Source organism: Lolium perenne, chromosome 4 (assembly GCF_019359855.2).
Source record: "Lolium perenne isolate Kyuss_39 chromosome 4, Kyuss_2.0, whole genome shotgun sequence".
In the NCBI taxonomy this organism is placed as follows: domain Eukaryota; kingdom Viridiplantae; phylum Streptophyta; class Magnoliopsida; order Poales; family Poaceae; genus Lolium; species Lolium perenne.
This window is the reverse complement of record NC_067247.2, coordinates 193,726,082-193,745,180: the sequence shown is the minus strand read 5'-3', so window position 1 is coordinate 193,745,180 and position 19,099 is coordinate 193,726,082. Positions and strand designations below refer to the sequence as shown.

The 19,099-nt window shown below is 44.0% G+C and overlaps 1 protein-coding gene across 1 annotated transcript; it reads left to right on the top strand.

The window, feature by feature from the left end:
- Window positions 1-382: 382 nt before the first annotated feature.
- On the top strand, window positions 383-1,949 carry LOC127295301 (uncharacterized). Its single transcript, XM_051325229.2, has one exon. The coding sequence runs from the start codon at window positions 556-558 to the stop codon at window positions 1,660-1,662; it is 1,107 nt and encodes a 368-aa protein (XP_051181189.1). The 5' UTR covers window positions 383-555; the 3' UTR covers window positions 1,663-1,949.
- Window positions 1,950-19,099: the final 17,150 nt, after the last annotated feature.

Genomic DNA, 19,099 nt, shown 5'->3' with positions numbered 1-19,099 from the left:
GCACGTGCTTCTAGGCACTTTATGCGAATGAAAAGTGGGCCATATGTCAATAAAGGACTTCATTCTTATAACCAATTATTGTACATGTTAGCTATATGGTGACTCTAGATGATATGGCATCTTGTTATAGTCATCCGTTGGTTATATTATTGGAATTGCTCTTAGCTTATTGAAGGTGAAGAATTAAAGAGAAGAGATGCATGTTCTCAATGTACTTTTCACTCCACCTTATAATTTATCTTGAAAACTTCGTATGTACACTTATTTATGGACGGAGGGAGTAAGATGGATTTCTTGCGACCGACGAATCTCCATAAAATCCATCAAGATCGTAACACGTCCTGCTTTTTACCGGCGGCCGGTCATCCTTCAAGGACAAGCTCCTTTCCAGTTTCCCCCGGTACAGTGCAACTTGTATCAGGCCGCCGGAGACTGGAGCTGCACCTTCAACCACACGCCGCGGTCCGCACTTCACACGCTTAAAAGCAACCGGACGCGTAACCGCAGCCGCTCGCTCGCATCTTCTGCGGCGTCCACGAGCCCACACCCGCGGCCATGCCTCCGCCGCCGGAGAACCATCCCCTGCCGCCGCCTCGCCCACGGCCAAGGCCAAAGCCTCCCAAGCCCAAGCCACCCAAACCCAGGCCGGCGGCGGTGCGCGACCAGACCCATGGCGTCGCCGTCCCGCTGCCTCCCGACCCCATCGCCTGCGCCCTCCACTGCTCCCAGGCCTGCGCCTTCCACAGCCTCTGCGCGCCGCCGCCGCCGCCCTCGCGCACCACCACCCTTCACCTCCAGTCCTCCCGCTCCCGCCTCCCCACACCGCTCATCGCGCTCTCCGCCTCCGTCCTCGCCGTCTCCGTCCTCCTACTCCTCGTCCTGCTCGTCTGCCGCGTCGTGCGGTGGCGCCGGCGGCGCCAGACCGCCACGGCACAGCAGCAGGATACGCCGCTGAACCACCACAACGCCATCGACGAGGAGGGCGGTCCCGTACCCCTGGCCCCGGCGCCGGCTGATGAGGAGGGCTCGGACGACGGCGACGGGATGCACCACGTGTGGTACATAAAGACCGTGGGGCTCGACGAGCGCGCCATCGCGGCCATCACCGCGCTGGTCTACGACGCCGACAAGTGCCGCGGCGTCGGAGCCGACGGCGGCTGCGCGGTCTGCCTCGCCGAGTTCCGCGACGGGGAGACGCTGCGCCTGCTGCCGCGCTGCGCGCACGCCTTCCACCGCGCCTGCATCGACATATGGCTCCGCGCCCACGTCAACTGCCCGCTCTGCCGCGCCCCCGTCAAGGTCGCCTCCGGCAACGCCGCCGCGCTCGCGGTAAACCTTGGCGTGGCTGCTGGCGCCGAGGAGGAGGCCGGCCGCGATGGCGACGACCCGTCCACGGAGGACCGCGCTCTCAGGCGCGCCGCGTCCATGCTGGCGCTGCCCAGGCGTGCGTGGCCGGACGTCGACTCCCTACGAGCGCCCGCGTCCAACAGCGCGCGCCAGGGGGAGGTGGGCCTAGCCAAGATCACTCGGGTGCTCAAGCTCTCGGAAGCGTTGGAGATGGCCGGGATCGGGGAACGCAGGTCGGCGTCCTTCAGCGCGGCGGCCTCACTACGTTTGCCAGGGCGCTCACCCCAGCCGGCCGCCGACGACAACACACGGTGAAGACCACTGCTGCTTCCTGCTTGGTTGGCGTCAAGTGATTAAGAAGTTATTACAAAGTTTTGGGGTGAAACAGCGTGAGCTTTGTGCATACACCGCGAGGATGTCAGAAATTGTAAATAAGGATTACTGACGGAAAGGACGTGTTCTGTATGCGAGTTTGTAATAATAAGCTACAAAGGTCACCTTAAGATATGAAGATCACTAGCGCATATTTGTTGTCCAGTTCATGACAGTCAAGATTATGTCGCTTCGGAAAAAAAATGCTCATCGATATGTGTATGGTAATCTGTTGTCACTTGTATTCATGTAGTTGTGGAAATCTCATGATAATAAACTTCATAAGGTTTCAGGTCCCAAACTAGCAAAGCATGCAGCTAGTTAATTTCCATCCCATTTTTACGTGCGTGTGGATGCTGGTGTGGAATTGGTTGTGTTCCAATCCAAAACGAACTGGATCCTATTCCAATCCCTTGCACCACAAAAAGGAGAGCATACATACATTTTTTTAGATTCTGAAAAGAAAGCACAACAGAGACTTGCCTGCCTGAACCAGGATTCTCAAAGAAGTTCCCAGTGACTGGCCACCCACCTTGCCCTGTCACCCTCATGCTACCAAGACTGCATTAAAAATGATGCCTCCATTTGCAATGCGAATAGTGTGGGTGACAAAGTAGGAGGCAAGGTGGGTAATCAATCCCAGTCAACTCAGTAGGCGGTGTGGTGTGCATCAACTGTTTTCAGCCAAGAAATTGTTGTAGGTCACTGTTAATGATCAAGTGAGATGGCTGTCAAGTGTTAAGTGTACTCGAGATGGAAATGAAAGCAAGCACCTTGAGGAACAAGCACCACCAGGAAGTATGGTTTTAGAGCATCCCGCGTCCCCCAAAGCGTCCCCCAAAGCTATTTAGGGCGCGCTAGATAAAAAAAACGCTTCTAGCCGCGTCTCCCAAACCCGTTATTTGCCCGGCGCGCCCCGATACGGTGTCCGGGCCCCGAGCCCGTCCCCGCCCCACAGGGGACGCACCGGGGACACCGGACGCACCGAAAAGCGAGGCGAAGCGACGCGGACCCGACCCGTCAACGGTGATGACGCGTCAAGCACACGCCCGTTGGGAACCCCAAGAGGAAGGTGTGATGCGTACAGCAGCAAGTTTTCCCTCGGTAAGAAACCAAGGTTATCGAACCAGTAGGAGTCAAGGACCACGTGAAGGTTGTTGGTGGCGGAGTGTAGTGCGGCGCAACACCAGGGATTCCGGCGCCAACGTGGAACCTGCACAACACAATCAAAATACTTTGCCCCAACTTAACAGTGAGGTTGTCAATCTCACCGGCTTGCTGTAAACAAAGGATTAAATGTATGGTGTGGAAAATGATGTTTGTTTGCGAAGAACAGTAGAGAACAATGATTGCAGTAGATTGTATTCAGTTTAAAAAAATGGACCGGGGTCCACAGTTCACTAGTGGTGTCTCTCCAATAAGAAATAGCATGTTGGATGAATAAATTACAGTTGGGCAATTGACAAATAGAGAGGGCATAACAATGCACATACATATCATGATGACTACTTTGAGATTTAATTGGGCATTACGACAAAGTACATAGACCGCTATCCAGCATGCATCTATGCCTAAAAAGTCCACCTTCGGGTTAGCATCCGCACCCCTTCCAGTATTAAGTTGCAAACAACAGACAATTGCATTAAGTATGGTGCGTAATGTAATCAACACAAATATCCTTAGACAAAGCATTGATGTTTTATCCCTAGTGGCAACAGCACATCCACAACCTTAGAACTTTCTCACATCGTCCTGCATTCAATGGAGGCATGAACCCACTATCGAGCATAAATACTCCCTCTTGGAGTTACAAGTATCAACTTGGCCAGAGCCTCTACTAGCAACGGAGAGCATGCAATATCATAAACAACACATATGCTAGATTGATAATCAACTTGACATAGTATTCCATATTCATCGGATCCCAACAAACACAACATGTATCATTACAAATAGATGATCTTGATCATGATAGGCAGCTCACAAGATCTAACATGATAGCACATGAGGAGAAGACAACCATCTAGCTACTGCTATGGACCCATAGTCCAAGGGTGAACTACTCACACATCAGTCCGTAGGCGATCATGGTGATGTAGAGTCCTCCGGGAGATGATTCCCCTCTCCGGCAGGGTGCCGAAGGCGATCTCCTGAATCCCCCGAGATGGGATTGGCGGCGGCGGCGTCTCTGGAAGGTTTTCCGTATCGTGGCTCTCGGTAATAGGGTTTTCGCGACGGAGAGTATAAGTAGGCGGAAGGGCAGAGTTGGAGGCGGCGCAGGGGCCCCACACCATAGGCCGGCGCGGGCCCCATGCTGGCCGCGCCGCCCTATGGTTACGGCCCCTCGTGGCCCCACTTCGTATCCCCTTCGGTCTTCTGGAAGCTCCATGGAAAAATAAGACCCTGGACGTTGATTTCGTCCAATTCCAAGAATATTTCCTTTGTAGGATTTCTGAAACCAAAAACAGCAGAAAACAGCAACTGGCTCTTCGGCATCTCGTTAATAGGTTAGTGTCGGAAAATGCGTATAAATGATGTAAAGTGTGTATAAAACATGTGAGTATTGTCATAAAAGTAGCATGGAATATAAGAAATTATAGATACGTTTGAGACGTATCAAGCATCCCCAAGCTTAGTTCCTACTCGCCCTCGAGTAGGTAAACGATAACAAGAATAATTTCTGAAGTGACATGCTATCATAATCTTGATCAATACTATTGTAAAGCATATGAGATGAATGAAGTGATTCGAAGCAATGGTAAAGACAATGATTAAACAACTGAATCATATAGCAAAGAATTTTCATGAATAGTACTTTCAAGACAAGCATCAATAAGACTTGCATAGGAGTTAACTCATAAAGCAATGGATTCTTAGTAGAAAGTTTTGAAGCAACATAAAGGAAGATATAAGTTTCAGCAGTTGCTTTTAAACTTCAACATGTTTATCTCATGGATAATTGTCAACACAAAGTAATATGATGAATGCAAATAAGCAAATATATAGGAATCAATGCACACAATTGACACAAGTGTTTGCTTCTAAGACAGAAAGAAGTAGGTAAACTGACTCAACATAAAGTAGAAGAAAGTCCCTTCGCAGAGGGAAGCATGGATTGCTATGTTTGTGCTAGAGCTTTTATTTTGAAAACATAGAAACAATTTTGTCAACGGTAGTAATAATTCATATGTGTTATGCATAAGACATCCTATAAGTTTGCAAGCCTCATGCATAGAATACCAATAGTGCTCGCACCTTGTCCTAATTAGCTTGGATTTACATGGATTATCATTGCATAACATATGTTTCAACCAAGTGTCACAAAGGGTACCTCTATGCCACCTGTACAAAGGTCCAAGGAGATAAATCGCTTTTGATTTCTCGTTTTTGATACATCTCAACTTAGGACATCCATACCGGGACAACATAGAAAACAGATAATGGACTCCTCTTTAATGCATAAGCATTCAACAACAGATAATATTCTCATAAGAGATTGAAGATTGATGTCCAAACTGAAACTTCCACCATGATTCATGGCTTTAGTTAGCGGCCCAATGTTCTTCTCTAACAATATGCATACTCAAACCATTTGATCATGATAAATCACCCTTACTTCAGACAAGACGAACATGCATAGCAACTCACATGATATTCAACAAAGGTGTAATAGTTGATGGCGTCCCCAGAAACATGGTTACCGCTCAACAAGCAACTTATAAGAAATAAGATACATAAGCGATATATTCTTTACCACAATAGTTTTTAAGCTATTTTCCCATGAGCTATATATTGCAAAGACAAGAAATGAAATTTTAAAGGTAGCACTCAAGCAATTTACTTTGGAATGGCAGAGAAATACCATGTAGTAGGTAGGTATGGTGGACACAAATGGCATAGTTTTTGGCTCAAGGATTTGGATGCACGAGAAGTATTCCCTCTCAATACAAGGCTTAGGCTAGCAAGGTTGTTTGAAGCAAACTCAAGTATGAACTGGTACAACAAAACTTACATAAGAACATATTGCAAGCATTATAAGACTCTACACTGTCTTCCTTATTGTTCAAACACCTCACCAGAAAATATCTAGACTTTAGAGAGACCAATCATGCAAACCAAATTTCAATAAGCTCTATGGTAGTTCTTCATTAATGGGTGCAAAGTACATGATGCAAGAGCTTAAACATGATCTATTTGGGCACAACAATTGCCAAGTATTAAATTATTCAAGACAATTTACCAATTACCACATGTAGCATTTCCCGTTTCCAACCATATAACAATTTAACGAAGCAGATTCAACCTTCGCCTTGAACATTAAAGAGTGAAGCTAAGAACACCCGTGTTCATATGAAACAGCGGAGCATGTCTCTCTCCCAAACAAAGAATGCTAGGATCCGATTTTATTCAAACAAAAACAAAAATAAAAACATACAAACGCTCCAAGTAAAGCACATAAGATGTGACGGAATAAAAATATAGTTTCACTAGAGGTGACCTGATAAGTGGTCGATGAAGAAGGGGATGCCTTGGGCATCCCCAAGCTTAGATGCTTGAGTCTTCTTGAAATATGCAGGGATGAACCACGGGGGTATCCCCAAGCTTAGAGTTTTCACTCTTCTTGATCATATTGTATCATCCTTCTCTCTTGATCCTTGAAAACTTCCTCCACACCAAACTCAAAACAAACTCATTAGAGGGTTAGTGCATAATCAAAAATTCACATATTCAGAGGTGACATAATCATTCTTAACACTTCTGGACATTGCACAAAGCTACTGAAAGTTAATGGAACAAAGAAATCCATCAAACATAGCAAAACAGGCAATGCGAAATAAAAGGCAGAATCTGTCAAAACGGAACAGTACGTAAAGACGAATTTTTTAGAGGTACTTAACTTGCTCAGATGAAAACGCTCAAATTGAATGAAAGTTGCGTACATATCTGAGGATCACGCACGTAAATTGGCAGATTTTTCTGGGTTACCTACAGAGAGGGCTGCTCAAATTCGTGACAGTAAGAAATCTGTTTCTGCGCAGTAATCCAATTCTAGTATCAACCTTACCATCAAAGACTTTACTTGGCACAACAATGCAATAAAATAAAGATAAGGAGAGGTTGCTACAGTAGTAACAACTTCCAAGACTCAAATATAAAATAAAAGTGCAGAAGTAAAATAATGGGTTGTCTCCCATAAGCGCTTTTCTTTAACGCCTTTCAGCTAGGCGCAGAAAGTGTGAATCAAGTATTATCAAGAGATGAAGCATCAACATCATAATTTTCACAACTTGTCACAATAGGTATCTTAGATGTTCCATTATCTATAGTGGTACTAAGGTCTTTGTCAATTTTAAGCCTATAATAGTTTTTTGGCTTAGGCACCTTAGAGACATACATGAACTTTTGCTCCTTACCCACATAAGCTTTCTCCTTAAACTTAAGAGAAGAAAAAGTTGAACCCAAGGTTCTCATAGCTTCTTCAAGTTCACTAATCATATGGGTTTGATTATCATGAGTAGCACAAGCTTCTAAGACGGCAATTCTCTCATTAATTCCACCTAGAGATTTATCAAGTTTATCAGTGTTATTAAGTAATATTCCCAATTTAGTCTTAATACTTGGAAGATTTTGCTCTATGGTCTCCAAATTTTTCATGAAATCTTCAAGAGAGATTTCAATTTTAGCTTCATTAACAGGTGGTATTCCAACTAGACTCTCAATAATGCAACTAGCTTCTAAAGCAGGAGTGCCTAGGAAATTACCTCCCGCGAGAGTATCAAGAACATACCTATTCCAGCTAGAGATACCAACATAAAAATTCCTAAGTAGGATAATAGTGGAGTGTTTCTTAGTGCACCTATGATGAGCATCACTAATTCTATACCAAGCATCTTTTAAACATTCTCCCTCTTGTTGCTTAAACGAACGAACTTCAACTTCAGGATTACTCATTTTAGCAATAGTAAATAAAGCAAACTAGATAAAGTAAATGCAAGTAACTAATTTTTTTTGTGTTTTTGAAATAGAGAACGCAAACAAGACAGTAAATAGAGTAAAGCAAGTAACTAATTTTTTTGTGTTTTTGATATAGAGAACGCAAACAAGACAGTAAATAAAGTAAAGCAAGTAACTAATTTTTTTGTATTTTGATATAAGAAGGCAAACAAAGCAGTAAATAAAATAAATTAAAGCAAGACAAAAACAAAGTAAAGAGATTGGATGTGGAAGACTCCCCTTGCAGCGTGTCTTGATCTCCCCGGTGATGGCGTGTAACTCACACGTTCGTTGGGAACCCCAAGAGGAAGGTATGATGCGCACAGCAGCAAGTTTTCCCTCAGAAAGAAACCAAGGTTTATCGAACCAGGAGGAGCCAAGAAGCACGTTGAAGGTTGATGGCGGCGGGATGTAGTGCGGCGCAACACCAGGGATTCCGGCGCCAACGTGGAACCTGCACAACACAACCAAAGTACTTTGTCCCAACGAAACAGTGAGGTTGTCAATCTCACCGGCTTGCTGTAACAAAGGATTAACCGTATTGTGTGGAAGATGATTATTTGCAGAAAACAGTAAAACAGTATTGCAGTAGATTGTATTTCAGTAAAGAGAATTGGACCGGGGTCCACAGTTCACTAGAGGTGTCTCTCCCATAAGATAAACAGCATGTTGGGTGAACAAATTACAGTTGGGCAATTGACAAATAAAGAGGGCATGACCATGCACATACATATCATGATGAGTATAGTGAGATTTAATTGGGCATTACGACAAAGTACATAGACCGCCATCCAACTGCATCTATGCCTAAAAAGTCCACCTTCAGGTTATCATCCGAACCCCCTCCAGTATTAAGTTGCAAAGCAACAGACAATTGCATTAAGTATGGTGCGTAATGTAATCAACAACTACATCCTTAGACATAGCATCAATGTTTTATCCCTAGTGGCAACAGCACAACACAACCTTAGAACTTTCTCATCACTGTCCTGTGTGTCAATGCAGGCATGAACCCACTATCGAGCATAAATACTCCCTCTTGGAGTTACAAGCATCTACTTGGCCAGAGCATCTACTAGTAACGGAGAGCATGCAAGATCATAAACAACACATAGATATAACTTTGATAATCAACATAACAAGTATTCTATATTCATCGGATCCCAACAAACGCAACATATAGAATTACAGATAGATGATCTTGATCATGTTAGGCAGCTCACAAGATCCGACAATGATAGCACAATGGGGAGAAGACAACTATCTAGCTACTGCTATGGACCCATAGTCCAGGGGTAGACTACTCACACATCACACCGGAGGCGACCATGGCGGCGTCGAGTCCTCCGGGGAGATGATTCCCCTCTCCGGCAGGTGCCGGAGGCGATCTCTGGATCCCCGAGATGGGATCGGCGTTGGCGGCGTCTCCGGAAGGTTTTCCGTATCGTGGCTCTCGGTGACCGGGGGTTTCGTCACGGAGGCTTTAAGTAGGCGGAAGGGCAAGTCAGGAGGGGGCACAGGGCCCCACACCACAGGCCGGCGCGGCCAAGGGGGCCGCGCCGCCCTAGGGTTTGGGCACCCCGTGGCCCCACTTCGCTTCGTCTTCGGACTTCTGGAAGCTTCGTGGCAAAATAGGCCCCCGGGCGTTGATTTCGTCCCAATTCCGAGAATATTTCCTTACTAGGATTTCTGAAACCAAAACAGCAGAACAAAGAATCGGCACTTCGGCATCTTGTTAATAGGTTAGTTCCGAAAAATGCACGAATATGACATAAAGTGTGCATAAAACATGTAGATAACATCAATAATGTGGCATGGAACATAAGAAATTATCGATACGTCGGAGACGTATCAGCATCCCCAAGCTTAGTTACGCTCGTCCGAGCAGGTAAAACGATAACACAGATAATTTCTGGAGTGACATGCCATCATAACCTTGATCATACTATTTGTAAAGCATATGTAGTGAATGCAGCGATCAAAACAATGTATATGACATGAGTAAACAAGTGAATCATAAAGCAAAGACTTTTCATGAATAGAACTTCAAGACAAGCATCAATAAGTCTTGCATAAGAGTTAACTCATAAAGAAATAATTCAAAGTAAAGGCATTGAAGCAACACAAAAGAAGATTAAGTTTCAGCGGTTGCTTTCAACTTGTAACATGTATATCTCATGGATATTGTCAACATAGAGTAATATAATAAGTGCAATAAGCAAGTATGTAGGAATCAATGCACAGTTCACACAAGTGTTTGCTTCTTGAGGTGGAGAGAAATAGGTGAACTGACTCAACATTGAAAGTAAAAGAATGGTCCTCCATAGAGGAAAAGCATCGATTGCTATATTTGTGCTAGAGCTTTGATTTTGAAAGCATATAGAGAGCATAAAAAGTAAAATTTTGAGAGGTGTTTGTTGTTGTCAACGAATGGTAATGGGTACACTAACTACCTCGCCAACCAGACTTTCAAGAGCGGCTCCCATGAATTTTTATTTTTGTGTGGCACTCCTTCCAACCTTTCTTTCACAAACCATGGCTAACCGAATCCTCGGGTGCCTGCCAACAATCTCATACCATGAAGGAGTGCCTTTTTTTTTTGTTAATTAATTTGGGACTGGGAATCCCATTGCCAGCTCTTTTTGCAAAATTATTGGATAAGCGGATGTGCCACTAGTCCATATGAGAGTCCGTCAAAAGTAAATGACAAGGTTGAAAGCTAAACACCACATACTTCCTCATGAGCTATAAAACATTGACACAAATCAGAGGTGATAAATTTTGAATTGTTTAAAGGTAGCACTCAAGCAATTTACTTTGGAATGGCGGAAAATACCATGTAGTAGGTAGGTATGGTGGACACAAATGGCATAGTGGTTGGCTCAAGTATTTTGGATGCATGAGAAGTATTCCCTCTCGATACAAGGTTTAGGCTAGCAAGGCTTATTTGAAACAAACACAAGGATGAACCGGTGCAGCAAAACTCACATAAAAGACATATTGAAAACATTATAAGACTCTACACCGTCTTCCTTGTTGTTCAAACTCAATACTAGAAATTATCTAGACCTTAGAGAAACCAAATATGCAAACCAAATTTTAGCATGCTCTATGTATTTCTTCATTAATGGGTGCAAAGCATATGATGCAAGAGCTTAAACATGAGCACACCAATTGCCAAGTATCACATTACCCAAGACATTAATAGCAATTACTACATGTATCATTTTCCAATTCCAACCATATAACAATTTAACGAAGGAGAAACTTCGCCATGAATACTATGAGTAGAAACCAAGGACATACTTGTCCATATGCTACAGCGGAGCGTGTCTCTCTCCCATAAAGTGAATGCTAGGATCCATTTTATTCAAACAAAACAAAAAACAAAAACAAACCGACGCTCCAAGCAAAGCACATAAGATGTGATGGAATAAAAATATAGTTTCAGGGGAGGAACCTGATAATGTTGTCGATGAAGAAGGGGATGCCTTGGGCATCCCCAAGCTTAGACGCTTGAGTCTTCTTGATATATGCAGGGGTGAACCACCGGGGCATCCCCAAGCTTAGAGCTTTCACTCTCCTTGATCATGTTGCATCATACTCCTCTCTTGATCCTTGAAAACTTCCTCCACACCAAACTCGAAACAACTCATTAGAGGGTTAGTGCACAATAAAAATTAACATATTCAGAGGTGACACAATCATTCTTAACACTTCTGGACATTGCATAATGCTACTGGACATTAATGGATCAAAGAAATTCATCCAACATAGCAAAAGAGGCAATGCGAAATAAAAGGCAGAATCTGTCAAAACAGAACAGTTCGTATTGACGAATTTTAAAATGGCACCATACTTGCTCAAATGGAAATGCCCAAATTTAATGAAAGTTGCGTACATATCTGAGGATCACTCACGTAAATTGGCATAATTTTCTGAGTTACCTACGGGGGAAAACAGCCCAGATTCATGACAGTAAAGAAATCTGTTTCTGTGCAGTAATCCAAATCTAGTACTTACTTTTCTATCAACGGCTTTACTTGGCACAACAAAACACTAAACTAAGATAAGGAGAGGTTGCTACAGTAGTAAACAACTTCCAAGACACAAAATAAAAACAAAGTACTGTAGGTAAAAATATGGGTTGTCTCCCATAAGCGCTTTTTTTTAACGCCTTTCAGCTAGGCGCAGAAAGTGTGTATCAAGTATTATCAAGAGACGAAGTGTCAACATCATAATTTGTTCTCATAATGGAATCAAAAGGTACCTTCATTCTCTTTCTAGGGAAGTGTTCCATACCTTTCTTGAGAGGAAATTGATATTTTATATTACCTTCCTTCATATCAATAATAGCACCAACAGTTCGAAGAAAAGGTCTTCCCAATATAATGGGACAAGATGCATTGCATTCAATATCCAAGACAACAAAATCAACGGGAACAAGGTTATTGTTAACGGTAATGCGAACATTATCAACTTTCCCCAAAGGTTTCTTTGTAGAATGATCAGCAAGATTAACATCCAAATAACAATTTTTCAGCGGTGGCAAGTCAAGCATATCATAAATTTTCTTAGGCATAACAGAAATACTTGCACCAAGATCACATAAAACATTACAATCAAAATCTTTAACCTTCATCTTAATGATGGGCTCCCAACCATCCTCTAGCTTTTTAGGAATAGAGGCTTCACGCTCTAGTTTCTCTTCTCTAGCTTTTATGAGAGCATTTGTAATATGATGCGTGAAAGCCAAATTTATAGTACTAGCATTAGGACTTTTAGCAAGTTTTTGCAAGAACTTTATAACTTCAGAGATGTGGCAATCATCAAAATTCAAACCATTATAATCTAAAGCAATGGGATCATCATCCCCAATGTTGGAAAAAATTTCAGCAGCTTTATCACAGGCAGTTTCAGCAGTTTTAGCAGTTTCAGGCAGTTTCTCGCGCTTTGCATTAGAAGTGGAAACATTGCTAACACCAATTCTTTTATTAGTATTAGTAGGAGGTGCAGCAACATGTGTAGCATTAGCATTACAAGTGGTGGTAATAGTCCAAACTTTAGCTATATTCTTCTCTTTAGCTAGTTTTTCATTTTCTTCTCTATCCCACCTAGCACGCAGTTCAGCCATTAATCTTATATTCTCATTAATTCTAACTTGGATGGCATTTGCTGTAGTAGTAATTTTATTATGATGATTTTCATTAGGCATAACTTTCGATTTCAAAAGATCAACATCAGCAGCAAGACTATCGACTTTAGAAGCAAGTATATCAATTTTCCCAAGCTTTTCTTCAACAGATTTGTTAAAAGCAGTTTGTGTACTAATAAATTCTTTAAGCATGGCTTCAAGTCCAGGGGGTGAACTCCTATTATTGTTGTAAGAATTCCCATAAGAATTACCATAGCCGTTGCCATTATTATAAGGATATGGCCTATAGTTGTTACTAGAATTGTTCCGGTAAGCATTGTTGTTGAAATTATTATTTTTAATGAAGTTTACATCAACATGTTCTTCTTGTGCAACCAATGAAGCTAATGGAACATTATTAGGATCAATATTAGTCCTATCATTCACAAGCATAGACATAATAGCATCAATCTTATCACTCAAGGAAGAGGTTTCTTCGAGAATTTACCTTCTTACCTTGTGGAGCTCTTTCCGTGTGCCATTCAGAGTAATTGATCATCATATTATCAAGAAGCTTTGTTGCTTCACCAAGAGTGATGGACATAAAGGTACCTCCAGCAGCTGAATCCAATAAATTCCGTGAAGAAAAATTTAGTCCTGCATAGAAGGTTTGGATGATCACCCAAGTAGTCAGTCCATGGGTTGGGCAATTTTTAACCAGAGATTTCATTCTTTCCCAAGCTTGAGCAACATGTTCAATATCTAATTGTTTAAAATTCATTATGCTACTCCTCAAAGATATAATTTTAGCAGGGGGATAATATCTACCAATAAAAGCATCCTTGCATTTAGTCCATGAATCAATACTATTCTTAGGCAGAGATAGCAACCAATCTTTAGCTCTTCCTCTTAATGAGAAAGGGAACAATTTTAGTTTTATAATGTCACCATCTACATCTTTATATTTTTGCATTTCACATAGTTCAACAAAATTATTAAGATGGGCAGCAGCATCATCAGAACTAACACCAGAAAATTGCTCTCGCATAACAAGATTCAAGAAAGCAGTGTTTAATTTCAAAGAATTCTGCTGTAGTAGCAGGTGGAGCAATAGGTGTGCATAAGAAATCATTATTATTTGTGGTTGTGAAGTCACACAACTTAGTATTTTCAGGGTTGGCCATTTTAGCAACAGTAAATAAAGCAAACTAGATAAAGTAAATGCAAGTAACTAATTTTTTTGTGTTTTTGATATAGCAAACAAGATAGCAAATAAAGTAAAACTAGCAACTAATTTTTTGTATTTTGATTTAGTGCAGCAAACAAAGTAGTAAATAAAACTAAGCAAGACAAAAACAAAGTAAAGAGATTGAGAAGTGGAGACTCCCCTTGCAGCGTGTCTTGATCTCCCTGCAAGAACGGCGCCTTAAATTTAGCTTGATGGCGTGTAACTCACACGTTCGTTGGGAACCCCAAGAGGAAGGTATGATGCGCACAGCAGCAAGTTTTCCCTCAGAAAGAAACCAAGGTTTATCGAACCAGGAGGAGCCAAGAAGCACGTTGAAGGTTGATGGCGGCGGGATGTAGTGCGGCGCAACACCAGGGATTCCGGCGCCAACGTGGAACCTGCACAACACAACCAAAGTACTTTGTCCCAACGAAACAGTGAGGTTGTCAATCTCACCGGCTTGCTGTAACAAAGGATTAACCGTATTGTGTGGAAGATGATTGTTTGCAGAAAACAAGAAAACAAGATTAAAGAGATTGTATTTCAAAGAAAGAGAATTGGACCGGGGTCCACAGTTCACTAGAGGTGTCTCTCCCATAAGATAAACAAGATGTTGGGTGAACAAATTACAGCTTGGGCAATTGACAAATAAAGAGGGCATGACCATGCACATACATATCATGATGAGTATAGTGAGATTTAATTGGGCATTACGACAAAGTACATAGACCGCCATCCAATCGCATCTATGCCTAAAAAGTCCACCTTCAAAGTTATCATCAGAACCCCCTCCAGTATTAAGTTGCAAAGCAACAGACAATTGCATTAAGTATGGTGCGTAATGTAATCAACAACTACATCCTTAGACATAGCATCAATGTTTTATCCCTAGTGGCAACAAGACAACACAACCTTAGAACTTTCGTCATCGTCCCGGTGTCAATGCAGGCATGAACCCACTATCGAGCATAAATACTCCCTCTTGGAGTTACAAGCATCTACTTGGCCAGAGCATCTACTAGTAACGGAGAGCATGCAAGATCATAAACAACACATAGATATAACTTTGATAATCAACATAACAAGTATTCTCTATTCATCGGATCCCAACAAACGCAACATATAGAATTACAGATAGATGATCTTGATCATGTTAGGCAGCTCACAAGATCCGACAATGATAGCACAATGGGGAGAAGACAACCATCTAGCTACTGCTATGGACCCATAGTCCAGGGGTAGACTACTCACACATCACACCGGAGGCGACCATGGCGGCGTAGAGTCCTCCGGGAGATGATTCCCCTCTCCGGCAGGGTGCCGGAGGCGATCTCTGGATCCCCGAGATGGGATCGGCGTTGGCGGCGTCTCCGGGAAGGTTTTCCGTATCGTGGCTCTCGTGCACGGGGGTTTCGTCACGGAGGCTTTAAGTAGGCGGAAGGGCAAGTCAGGGGGCACAGGGCCCCACACCACAGGCCGGCGCGGCCAAGGGGGGCCGCGCCGCCTAGGGTTTGGGCACCCTGTGGCCCCACTTCGTTTCGTCGTCGGACTTCTGGAAGCTTCGTGGCCAAATAGGCCCCGGGGCGTTGCTTTCGTCCAATTCCGAGAATATTTCCTTACTAGGATTTCTGAAACCAAAAACAGCAGAACAAAGAATCGGCACTTCGGCATCTTGTTAATAGGTTAGTTCCAGAAAATGCACGAATATGACATAAAGTGTGCATAAAACATGTAGATAACATCAATAATGTGGCATGGAACATAAGAAATTATCGATACGTCGGAGACGTATCACCCGGCAACGGCGCCAGAAAACAGTCTTGATGACGCGTCAAGCACAAGCCCGTTGGGAACCCCAAGAGGAAGGTGTGATGCGTACAGCAGCAAGTTTTCCCTCAGTAAGAAACCAAGGTTATCGAACCAGTAGGAGGCAAGGACCACGTGAAGGTTGTTGGTGGCGGAGTGTAGTGCGGCGCAACACCAGGGATTCCGGCGCCAACGTGGAACCTGCACAACACAATTAAAATACTTTGCCCCAACTTAACAGTGTGGTTGTCAATCTCACCGGCTTGCTGTAAACAAAGGATTAAATGTATGATTTGGAAAATGATGTTTGTTTGCAAAGAACAGTAGAGAACAATGATTGTAGTAGATTGTATTCAGATGTAAAAGAATGGACCGGGGTCCACAGTTCACTAGTGGTGTCTCTCCAATAAGAAATAGCACGTTGGGTGAAAAAATTACAGTTGGGCAATTTACAGATAGAGAGGGCATAACAATGCACATACATATCATGATGACTACTATGAGATTTAATTGGGCATTACGACAAAGTACATAGACAGCTATCCAGCATGCATCTATGCCTAAAAAGTCCACCTTCGGATTAGCATCCGCACCCCTTCCAGTATTAAGTTGCAAACAACAGACAATTGCATTAAGTATGGTGCGTAATGTAATCAACACAAATATCCTTAGACAAAGCATTGATGTTTTATCCCTAGTGGCAACAGCACATCCACAACCTTAGAACTTTCTCACATCCGTCCTGCATTCAATGGAGGCATGAACCCACTATCGAGCATAAATACTCACTCTTGGAGTTACAAGTATCAACTTGGCCAGAGCCTCTACTAGCAACGGAGAGCATGCAAGATCATAAACAACACATATGATAGATTGATAATCAACTTGACATAGTATTCCATATTCATCGGATCCCAACAAACACAACATGTAGCATTACAAATAGATGATCTTGATCATGATAGGCAGCTCACAAGATCTAACATGATAGCAGATGAGGAGAAGACAACCATCTAGCTACTGCTATGGACCCATAGTCCAAGGGTGAACTACTCACACATCAGTCCGTAGGCGATCATGGTGATGTAGAGTCCTCCGGGAGATGATTCCCCTCTCCGGCAGGGTACCGGAGGCGATCTCCTGAATCCCCCGAGATGGGATTGGCGGCGGCGGCGTCTGGAAGGTTTTCCGTATCGTGGCTCTCGATAATAGGGTTTTCGCGACGGAGAGTATAAGTAGGCAGAAGGGCAGAGTTGGAGGCGGCGCAGGGGCCCCACACCATAGGCCAGCGTGGGCCCCATGCTGGCCGCACTGCCCTATGGTTACGGCCCCTCGTGGCCCCACTTCGTATCCCCTTCGGTCTTCTGGAAGCTCCGTGGAAAAATAAGACCCTGGGCGTTGATTTCGTCCAATTCTGAGAATATTTCCTTTGTAGGATTTCTGAAACCAAAAACAGCAGAAAACAGCAACTGACTCTTCGGCATCTCGTTAATAGGTTAGTTCCGGAAAATGCTTATAAATGATGTAAAGTGTGTATAAAACATGTGAGTATTGTCATAAAAGTATCATGGAACATAAAAAATTATAGATACGTTTGAGACGTATCAAGCGGCACAATAAATTTTAACCTAACCGTCGCCTACCTCACGATGGAAGTTATTGGCTCGCAGTGAAGGTGCAGTTCCCGCAGAGGCGCGGCGATGGTGCAGTTCCCACAGAGGCGCAGCGACGCGTCTCGTCACGCCTAGCTCTGCGTGCCGGCGTTAATGAGCGCCACCGCTCCCCCGCCTCCCTCTGGCCTATAAAAAGGGCCGCCTCTCATCGTCCCTCTCACGCACAAACTCTAGCGTCTCTCTCCCCAACCCTAGCCGCCACCATCTCAACAAGAGTCGACGCCATGGCTGGGAGAGGCGGAGGCCGAGCTCGCGGTCGTGGTCGTGGTCGTGGCCGCGGCCGCGGCAGAGGTGCACGCTCGCCGTAGTCTGCACGTCGTCGTCTTCATCGTCGGAGATGGACGTGGAGGCGGGCGTGCTGTTCGAGTTCGTCCTCGTCCTCAAGGGCGACCCACGCGGCATCCAGAGGCTGCCGGACTCCTTCGCCGCCTACGTTGCCTGCGACGACCGCCCGGGCACGATGCATCTGCGGGAGGCTTCGTGCGACTACTACCGGTGGATCGTCGACGTGATCTACGACGCGCGCGGTAAGATGTACCTCCACATCGGCTGGAAGAAGTTCGCGCGCCAACACAGCCTCGAAGCCGGCTTCGTCCTCATGTTCTCCTACTTTGGCGACAGGGACATGAGCATCAAGGTCTTCGACGAGACACGCTGCCACCAGGACTACCACGGCGACAGCACCGACAAGGAGGACGACTGATGAAGAGTGTTGTTTCTTCGCAGCGAATACGTGCACGGAGGTCCTCGGTAGAACCAACAAGGGCACCATCTCCCGCTGGATTTTCCAGTTTGGGTGACTGGGTGTGCCCTCGAGTGTTCTTTCTTGGCAGCGAACACACGAAACCTTCGATGCACGGTCTAGTTAGGTTTAGTTTTTTTGCAATATTTTATATTTGTGTCCACCATGGTTCAAACTATGTATTAGTTTGTGGAAAACCATGTTCCAAATTATGTTTTCGTGTAAACCACGTTCCCAATTATGTAGTAGTTTGTGGAAATTGAAATAAAAATGCCAAAAAAAATTATTTTTAATGTTTGGGACGGCGTTGGGGGACGCGGCTGGGGAGCGACATCCCCCAAACGCGGCACGAACGAAACACGTCCCCCAAACGCTCAATCCGGCGCAGTTTGGGGGACGCGACTGGAGATGCTCTTAGTTGGGTTGTGTACCTCAAGTTTTTCATGATTAGGGTGAGTTCATAGGGCACTGGACATCATGCTTCTTAGCTTTGTCGTGTCTATCCTGCAAGCAAGGCTATTTCTCGTCTTGGACAAGACCCTTCGTCCTTGTATAGTTGCAGAACAGGGAAGTTTCCATTCATCTTGCATCCATCTTCAAAGGTGTGAATTGAAGTCTAAACAAGTTAACATTGTTCAGGACAGTGCATGTGCAGATGTGATACATATGAAAATACCAAAGGAAAATACATACAGTAGTATATACTGCTACATCATGTGTAGCAGCGTAGACCAGCAAACCAAGCAAGAAAAACAGACAGAGCTGAAGTGTCCATTCTATACCACACAGGATTGGTCATCAGA

What these genes read in the sequence shown, in the direction of transcription:
- LOC127295301 (XM_051325229.2), top strand. Translation starts at nt 556, where the DNA reads ATGCCTCCGCCGCCGGAGAACCATCCCCTGCCGCCGCCTCGCCCACGG.